Raw genomic sequence first — 9,420 nt, forward strand, 5'->3', positions numbered from 1 at the left:
TCATCTGTACGAAAAATACAAAAATTAGCTGGGCATGGTGGTGCGTGCCTGTAGTCCCAGCTACTTGGGAGGCTGAGGCAGAAGAATTGCTTGAACCCAGGAGGCGGAGGTTGCAGTGAGTCGAGATCGTGCGACTGTACTCCAGCCTGGGTGACAGAGCGAGACTCTATCTCAAAAAAAAAAAAAAAAGAAAAAAGAAAAAATCAGAAACATTTTGCTGGAATGATTCCTCCTTTTTTGTGCCCTCGGATTCCCCCACTCAGCTAATTTGAGGACATAGGATTATAAGAAAGGTGTGAGGACTAGGGGGTGTGTTGTGGTTAGAAAATGGGAAAATTGAATTGCAGCTAATACAAACTTGCTGGCTAGGTACTATAGTACCTTGGATTAAGCCTTTATGGTTTAGATTTTGAACCTCAACATTTCCAGTTTAATAACATGGTCAAGTCAGTTATATGAATGAGTTAAATGAATCCATGGATTCTCATGCCAACCAGTCTCTTGTGAGAATATATAAACCAGAATGTTAATTTGCTACCTCATAATGAGAAATGTAACCAGACAGCAGATTATATACTCAGATTGTATATTTATCAGCTGCTTGAGATTTTTTGTTTTGTTTTTGAGACAGGGTCTCACTCTGTCACCCAGGCTGGAGTGCAATACGATCTCAGCTCACTGCAACCTCTACCTCCTGGGCTTAAGCCATCCTCCCACCTCAGCCTCCTGAGTAGCTGGGTCTACAGGCGCAAGCCACCATACCCAGCTCATGTTTTGTATTTTTGGTAAAGATGAGATTTTGCCATGCTGCCCAGGCTGGTCTCGAACTCCTGGTCTCAAGTGAACCACCCGCCTGGGCCTCCCAAAGTGCTGGGATTACAGGCGTGAGACACCACACCTGGCCTGCTTGAGATATTCTTTCCTTGCAGGATAATCTACATGGGAAGCCTAGTTATCCTCAGATTTTCTGGTAAACAGGAATCTGGAGCAAGAAGAATTAGCCCGGTAATCATAAATGACCAGTGTTATCTAATTACGATAACCGAATGCAATCATTTCAGCCTTAAGAATAGAATTGCTCAGAGAGGGTTGCTTTTTCTCTACCGCGATTTTCTTTCATGTGAGTTGAGCTGGAGTGATGCACTCCTTGCTTTCCCTTTATCCATTGTAATCCAAGGCAGAGAGTAACTCATCTGATTGGTAAATCAGGAAGAACAACTTAGGTATGCCTGCCTCATTTCCTCTCATTTCCCTCAAGAGTACACACTTCCTTTGGGATTTAAGCATTACTTGGTCCAGTGTGTTCAGTGTTGTCCAGGGCCAACTTCTTCATTAGGCACAGCAGGCAGTGCCTAGGGTCAATTATACCCATAGTGCCTAGGGTCCATGAAAATGTTTCAATTTCCTTTAAAATCAGAAGAAAAAAATTGAGGCTGGGTGCGGTGGCTCAAGCCTGTAATCCCAGCACTTTGGGAGGCTGCTGCTGTAGGATCCTTTGAGCCCAGGAGTTGGAGACCAGCCAAGGCAATATAGTGAGACCCCATATCCTTGTCTACAAAAAATTTAAAAACTGGCTTGGTGTGGTGCTATGCGCCTTTGATCCCAGTTACTCGGAAGGCTGAGGTGGGAGAATCCTTGAGCCCAGGAGGCTTAAACTGGAGTGAGCTGAGATATTGGCACTACACTCCAGCCTCCTAATGGTGCGATCTCTGCTCACTGCAACCTCCGCCTCCCGGGTTCAAGCGATTCTCCTGCCTCAGCCTCCTAAATAGCTGAGATTACATGTACACTCTACCATGCCCAGCTAATTTTTGTATTTCTAGTAGAGACAGGGTTTCACCGTGTTGGCCAGGCTGGTCCCAAACTCCTGACGTCAAGTGATCTGCCCGCCTCGGACTCCCAAAGTGCTGGGATTACAGGTGTGAGCCACTGCGCCCGGCCCAAATCCTCCTATATTTTGTACTTAGCCAAAAGAAAAATGAGAAAACCCAATGACATTATGCTATAAATTATGATTGATTTCTGATTTGGAACAAGTTTTTGTTGTTGTTGTTGTTTTGAGACAGAGTCTTGCTCTGTCGCTGAGGCTGGAGTGCAGTGGCTCAATCTCGGCTCACTGCAACCTCTGCCTCCCGGGTTCAAGGGATTCTCCTGCCTCAGTCTCTTGAGTAGCTGAGACTACAGGCGCACACCACCATGCATGGCTAATTTTTGTATTTGTAGTAGAGACGGGGTTTTCACCATGTTGGTCAGACTGGTCTCGAACTCCTGACCTCAGGTGATCCAGCTGCCTCAGCCTCCCAAAGTGCTGGGATTACAGGGTGAGCCACCGAGCCCAGCCCAAGGCATGGTTTTATATATTAAAAAGTCGCTGGCCAGGTGTGATGGCTCACGCCTGTAATCCCAGCACTTTGGCAGACTGAGGCAGGTGGAATACCTGAGGTCAGGAGTTTGAGACCACCCTGACCAACGTGATGAAACCCCATCTCTACTAAAAATACAAAAAATTAGTCAGGCATGGTGGTAGAAGCCTGTAATCCCAGCTACTCGGGAGCCTGAGGCAGGAGAATTGCTTGAACCTGAGAGGCGGAGGTTGCAGTGAGTTGAGATCGCGCCACTGCACTCCAGCCTGGGCAACAAGACCGAAAGTCTGCCTCAAAAAACAAAACAAAACAAAAGTCACTGATGTTACGTGATATTATTACATTCAGAGAGCAAGTTGGGATTACAAATAACATTTTTCCAGGTAAATCAGTATATTCTTACGCTTATTTTTTTTTTTTTGTCTTTTTTTTTCTTCCTTTTTGTGGAGAACGGGGTCTCACTATATCGCCCAGTCAGGTCTCGAACTCCTGGGTTCAAGCTATCCTCCCACCTCTGCTTCCCTGAGAGCTGGGATTACAGGCGTGAGCCACCGCGCCTGGCATAAATCAGTATATTCTTAGTTTTTTCCCCCTTATCTACATTAGTTACCTGATTAAAAATCCTGGATATTTGAGTTCTAGTTTCTTTTTTTTTTTTTTTTTTTTTGAGACGGAGTTTTGCTCTTGTTGCCCAGGCTGGAGAGCAGTGGCATGATCTTGGCTCACTGCAACCTCTGCCTCCCAGGTTCAAGAGATTGTCCTGCCTCAGCCTCCTGAGTAGCTGGGATTACAGGCGCCCGCCACCACGCCCAGTTAAGTTTTGTATTTTTAGTAGAGATGGGGTTTTGCCATGTTGGCTAGGCTGGTCTTGAACTCCTGACGTCAAGTGATCCGCCTGCCTCAGCATCCTAAAGTGCTGGGATTATAGGCGTGAGCCACCGAGCCAGGCCTCAAAGCCCTTCTCGTCCTGGGTCTCCGGCACGAGCTGGGGCATGGGCAGCGACCTGCCTTCCTGGCTCAGCGACACTTAGGTGAAGACACCGGCGGCCCGGTAGCGCTTCTGAGAGCTGTCCACAACACAGTCGGCATCCACCAAGACCTCGATCTCTACGGACTTATTGCTCGTGAAGGTCATGCGTCCGGAGATGGTCTTGATGCAGCCTTTTCTGATCTTGTTGTCAAAATTAATGGCCTCCATGGAGGCTGTGTTGAGGCTGGTCTTGCAGTGGCGTGCAGCCAAGATCCCGGCGACCTCGTCCATGACCTTCATGGTCACGCCTTCATGCATGAAGCTGTGCAGGGTACAGTCTGAAGGCCCCACCAGGTGGATCAAGCTGGACTGGCTGTAGCTGACAGTGTTCGGCTCTGGGTTGAGGACTGGCTGGACGATGTCCCCGTTCCTCCAGTTGGTCTCCATGCGCTCCAGCTTCTGGGTTTTGTACCGCTTCTGGCCCTCCTCCTCCTGCTCCTGCCGGAAATACACAACAGGAGGCTCTTCGAGGACCTTGTCCACGTTCGTCAGCGACAGGGGCGCATACCAGAGGGTGGCCTTATTGGTCAGCTTTTTGGCACCTGTGAGGATGTTTTCGGACATCATGTTGACCTGCACCTCCACAGAGTGCTTGGAGGTGTAGGTGATCTCCGCGCTGACGTGGGCCACCTCACCGATGCACATGGGCCACAGGAAGTCGGTGCACTCGACCCGAGCCAGAGCGGCCACACAGCGATCCCCGTTCTGCGGGTTGCAATGCCGGGTGCTGATAATGGCGCCCGCCTCTTTGATCATCTTCAGGATGGTCCCGCCTAGACATTGCGGGCCACATTGGCGTCATCTGGCCGCATAATCCGGCAGATCTGGATGGCGGTCGGCGTCTTGATGTCTGGGCCAGACATGCTGGCAGCTGTGGCGGTGGCTGCAGGAGGGCGCAGGTGTCTGGCAGGCCTGGCGCGGAATTGAGTTTTAGTGTTGAGAAAATTAAAGTTTTGGTTGTTAAAATGATTGCAGTTTTAGTTAACTTCAATTTTAAAATTCACCAATAATAAAACTATTATTTATCAATAAGTAGAAACGAGTTAGAAAATATTCAATCCCTTCAATTCAGATGGAGAATAAACTAATATTTTTCGAACACCTGACACATATCGAGCATTTACTTAGGTATTTGCATCCATATTGCAATTTAATTCTTGCAACTGTCCTGGCCGGGCACAGTGTCTCAGGCCTGTAATCCCAGCATTTTGGAAGGCTGATGAGGGAGGATTGCTTGGGCCCAGGAGTTCATAGACCAGCCTGGGCAACATAGTGAGATCCCCATCTCTAAAGAAAACTAAACAAAACAAAACATGTTCTTTTTTTTCTTTTTTCTTTTTTTTAGACAGGCTGTCACTCTGTCACCCAGGCTGGAGTACAGTGGCGCGATCTTGTCTCACTGCAACTTCCACCTCCCAAGTTCAAGCAATTATCCTTTCTCAGTTTCCCGAGTAGCTGGGATTACAGGCTCTTGACACCATGCCTGGCTAAAAACCAGTCCTTTAAATTTAGCATCCTGGCTGGGTGCGGTGGCTCACACCTGTAATCCCAGTATTTTGGGAGGCCGAGGCAGGTGGATCACTTGAGCTCAGGAGTTTGAGACCAGCCTGGGCAACATGGCAAAACCCCGTCTCTACCAAAAATACAAAAGTTAGCCGGGCATGGTGGCATGTGCCTGTAGTCCCTGCTACCTGGGAGGCTGAGGTGGGATGATCCTTCGAGTTCCAGAGGCAGAGGTTGCAGTGAGCCGAGATAGTGCCAGTGCACCCCAGCCTGGGCAAAAGAGTGAGACCCTTTCTAAAACAAAAAACAAACAAAAAAATTAGCATCCTTATCCCCACTGTAGAATTAAAGAAATTGAGCCTAGGAGCAGTTAAGTATCTTTGCAGAGATCATACATTAATGGGATGGCAGAACTAAAAATATGGATCTACACCTAAGATTTAAAAGTCTGTATTATTTTCCACTTCACCATACTACTTCTGTTAGTAAAAATAACAATGATGATGCTTTGTGTCTGTCTTACCTCACATAAATTATAACAAAGCTCCTTAAGGACAGGGGCCATGTCTTATACTTTTACGATATCCCTAATGAATTTTCAAGAAATATTGCTTGAATGGTATGGTTGGTTCCTGGTATTTAAATAATGTTATTCAATTTTTCAATGGTATTTCAATGATAGAAATAAATTACGCTTTTTTAACCTTAGTATTTATAATGCAATTATTCTGACTTATTTCACATGAGAGACAATTTTATCATCCAGTTTAAATTCATCTTACATAAAAAATGTGTGAACAGGCCGAACACAGTGGCTCACACCTGTAATCTCAGCAATTTGGGAGGCTGTGGCAGGCAGATTGCTTGAGCTCAGGAGTTTGAGACCAGCCTAGGGAGCACGGCAAAACCCTGTGTCTACAAAAAATATAATTATTAGCTGAGTATGGTGGCACATGCCTGTGGTCCCACCTATTAGGAGGCTGAGGTGGGAGGATCACCTGAGCCCAGGGAGTTTGAGGCTGCAATAAGCTGTGATCATGCCAGTCTCCAGTCCAGGAGACAGAGCGAGACTGTCTCAAAAAAAAAAAAAAAAAAAAAAGCATGAACATATATGCAGCTTTTTTTGCTGCCATTCTGTCATTTTTTGGAGTGTATGATATTTTTGGAGCATTATGATATCATGCTTATATAAAATATATTTAATATATTTAACTTCATTTGCAGGCTATTGAACTCTAGGAGTTGCCTTATGAATACCATTCTGGGACTTTGAGGATTTTCCTAAGTACTTTCCGTCTGTTCAGTACTGGGAATAATAATATAAAATAAATAGTAAGAGGATAGTACTATCTATAGCGTTGAAAACACTGACAGAGAAATGGACTTTGCCTTCAGAAAGGTATTAGCCTCAAAGGTTTAAGTAGTCCTAAAACTCGGAAACATATATCTTTTTTCCTTTTTCTTTTTTCTTTTTTTTTTTTGAGTCTTGCAGAATTAGCTAGAATGGAAACCCATATTTGAATGTACTAAAATAATTATCACAAGGACTCTTTACCCTGGGATTGGTGCTCTTGCCGTGGCCCTAACGCCTTTCCTTTCAAAACAGAAACCAGACCAAACCAAACAAAAATGTCTCACACTCCTCAAACTCCATTCTATTTAGCAACATTCAGCATTTATCTTTCAGGCAGGTCATCACCAAACGTTGAAAAGTCTAACTTCTTAGGCAGGGACTGAGAGGAAAGTCTAGTGGGTGGAATGTGTTACTTGGCCCCAGGCCCAGCTCATATTTTCCATGAACAAACACCACCTTAGCTTAGGGTGAATGTCTTTAACGACACCTCTGGAGCTGGCCTCCCTCAATTTAGGAGATTTTTTTTTTTTTTTTAAGTACAATCAAATTTTGAGAACCTAAATAATTTCATTACAAAGAACTTTACATTTCCTTTTAACAAGCATTTACAGAAAAATTACTATGAGGTCGGGCGCAGTGGCTCACGCCTGTAATCCTAACACTTTGGGAGGCCAAGGCACGCGGATCAGTTGAGGTCAGGAGTTCAAGACCAGCCTAGCCAACATGTCAAAAACCCATCTCTACTAAAAACACAAAAATTAGCCGAGCCTGATGGTGCATGCCTGTAATCCCAACTACTTGGGAGGCTGAGGCAAGAAAATCGCTTGACCTAGGAGTGGGAGGTTGCAGTGAGCCGAGATCACGCCACTGCATTCCAGCCCCGGTAACAGAGCGAGACCCTGTCACAAACAAACAAACAAAAACAAAAAAGAAAACCTGCTATGACAGTTAGATTTCTTTGGACGCAACTATCAAGAAACAACTCAAGTTAGCTTAGGCCAAAAAAGGAGAGATTTATTATAAGAATATAGGGATGTTTCGAAGAAACCAAGGAGAGAGATGTAGCTGGCCCCAGGAAAGACCAAAAACAAGTTGTTGAGAGCCCAGACATTATCTTCTCTCCATCTCTCCAATATCTCTTCTCTGCTTGTTTCTTCTCTCTTGAGCAGCTTCCTCTGCTACCCTGGCCTGACGTAGAATATAGCTACCTCCAACTCCTGAGTTAATCCTATACAAGCTCAGCAGCACAAAGAAACTGAGAATCACAAATCTTTTATATTTTTACTTAAATGCTATTTATTTTTACACAGCAAATAGATTTTTTTTTTAAGAGATGGGGTCTTGCTCTGTTGCCCAGGCTGGATGCTCAAGCCATCCTCTCACCTCAGCCTCCAAAGCAGCTGGAACTACAGGCACACACCACCGTGCCCAGCTAATTAAAATTTTCTTCTTTCTTTTCTTTTTTTTTTTAAGACCAGGCACAGTGGCTCATGCTTGTAATCCCAGCACTTGTGGGAGGGCCGTGGCAGGCTGATCACTTGAGGTCATGAGTTCGAGACCAACCTGGTCAATATGGTGAGACCTCATCTCTACTAAAAATACCAAAATTAGCTGGGTGTGGTGGTGCGTGCCTGTAATTCGAGCTACTCAGGAGGCTGAGGCAGGAGAATCACTTGAACCCAGGAGGGGTTGAACCTGGGAGGTGGAGGTTGCAGTGAGATTAGATTGCACTACTGCACTCCAGCCTGGGCAACAAAGTGAGACTCTGTGACAAATTAAAAAAAAAAAAAAAAATTGGGGCTTGGCGTGGTGGCTCACGCCTATAATCTCAGCACTTTGGGAGGCCAAGGTGGGCAGATCACTTGAGGTCAGGAGTTTAAGACCAGCCTGGGCAACATGGTGAAACCCTGTTCTATACTAAAAATACAAAAATTAGGGCCGGGCGCAGTGGCTCATGACTGTAATCCCAGCACTTTGGGAGGCTGAGGTGGGCGGATCACCTGAGGTCAGGAGTTCGAGACCAGCCTGGCCAACATGGAGAAACCCTGTCTCTACTAAAAATACAAAATTAGTCAGGCGTGGTGGCGCATGTCTGTAATCCCAGCTACTTGGGAGGCAGGAGAATCGCTTGAGCATGGGAGGTGGAGGTTGCAGTGAGGCAAGATCGTGCCATTGCACTCCAGCCTGGGCAACAAGAGCAAAACTCCGTCTCAAAAAACAAAACAAAACAAAGCAAAACAAAAATTAGCCTGGCATGGTGGCAGGCACCTGTAATCCCAGCTACTCTGGAGGCTGAGGCAGGGAGAATCGCTTGAACCTAGGAGGTAGAGGTTGCAGTGAGCCGAGACGTGCCATTGCACTCCAGCCTGGGTGACAGAGCGTGACTCTGTTAAAAAAAAAAAAAATCAGCTTGGTGTAGTGGCGTGGGCCTGTAATCCTAACTACTCAGGAGGCTGAGGCAGGAGAATCACTTGAACCCGAGAGGCGGAGGTTGCAGTGAGCTGAGATTGTGCCACTGCACTCCAGCCTGGGTGACGCAGCGAGACTCCGTCTCAAAAAAAAAAAAAAAAAAAAAAAAAGGGCAGGTGCAGTGGATCACGCCTGTAATCCCAGCAATTTGGGAGGCCGAGGCAGGTGGGTCACCTGAGGTCAGGAGTTCGAGACTAGCCTGGCCAACATATCGAAACCCTGTCTCCACTAAAAATACAAAAATTAGCTGGGCGTGGTGGTGCACATCTGTAATCCCAGCTACTCGGGAGGCTGAGACAGGAAAATCCCTTGAACCCAGGAGGTGGAGGTTGCAGTGAGCCGAGATTGCACCACTGCTCTCCAGCCTGAGCGACACAGTGATACTGTCTCAAAAAAAAAAAAAAAAAAAAAAAATTGGTACATTAGCCTGGCATGGTGGTTTGTGTTTGTAGTCCTGGCTACTTGGGAGGCTGAGGCAGGAGGATAGCTTGAGCCCTAGAAGTTAGGCTGTAATGAGCTGACATCGTGCCACTGCACTCTAGTTTGGGCAATAGAGCAACATCCTGTCATGAAAAATAAATAAATATATAAAATTGGTTCAGTGAAAAGTCTCTTCATCCTCTTTCCTCTAGCCACCATTTGCTTTCTCAAAAGCAATTAATGGAGCAGTTTGTTCTATCTTCTTCTTGAGATATTCTATG

At 45.9% G+C, this 9,420-nt stretch overlaps 1 protein-coding gene across 1 annotated transcript; it reads right to left on the reverse strand.

Annotated features, from left to right (window-relative positions):
* Positions 1 to 2,499: 2,499 nt before the first annotated feature.
* LOC100978366 (putative cytosolic acyl coenzyme A thioester hydrolase-like) lies at positions 2,500 to 4,271 on the reverse strand. The gene is given in 2 exon segments (XM_014344631.4): positions 2,500 to 4,169; positions 4,172 to 4,271. Coding segments are annotated over 2 exon segments (969 nt in total). The 5' UTR covers positions 4,257 to 4,271; the 3' UTR covers positions 2,500 to 3,285.
* Between the last annotated feature and the right edge of the window lie 5,149 nt (positions 4,272 to 9,420).

Source organism: Pan paniscus, chromosome 3 (genome assembly GCF_029289425.2).
Source record: "Pan paniscus chromosome 3, NHGRI_mPanPan1-v2.0_pri, whole genome shotgun sequence".
Lineage (NCBI taxonomy): Eukaryota > Metazoa > Chordata > Mammalia > Primates > Hominidae > Pan > Pan paniscus.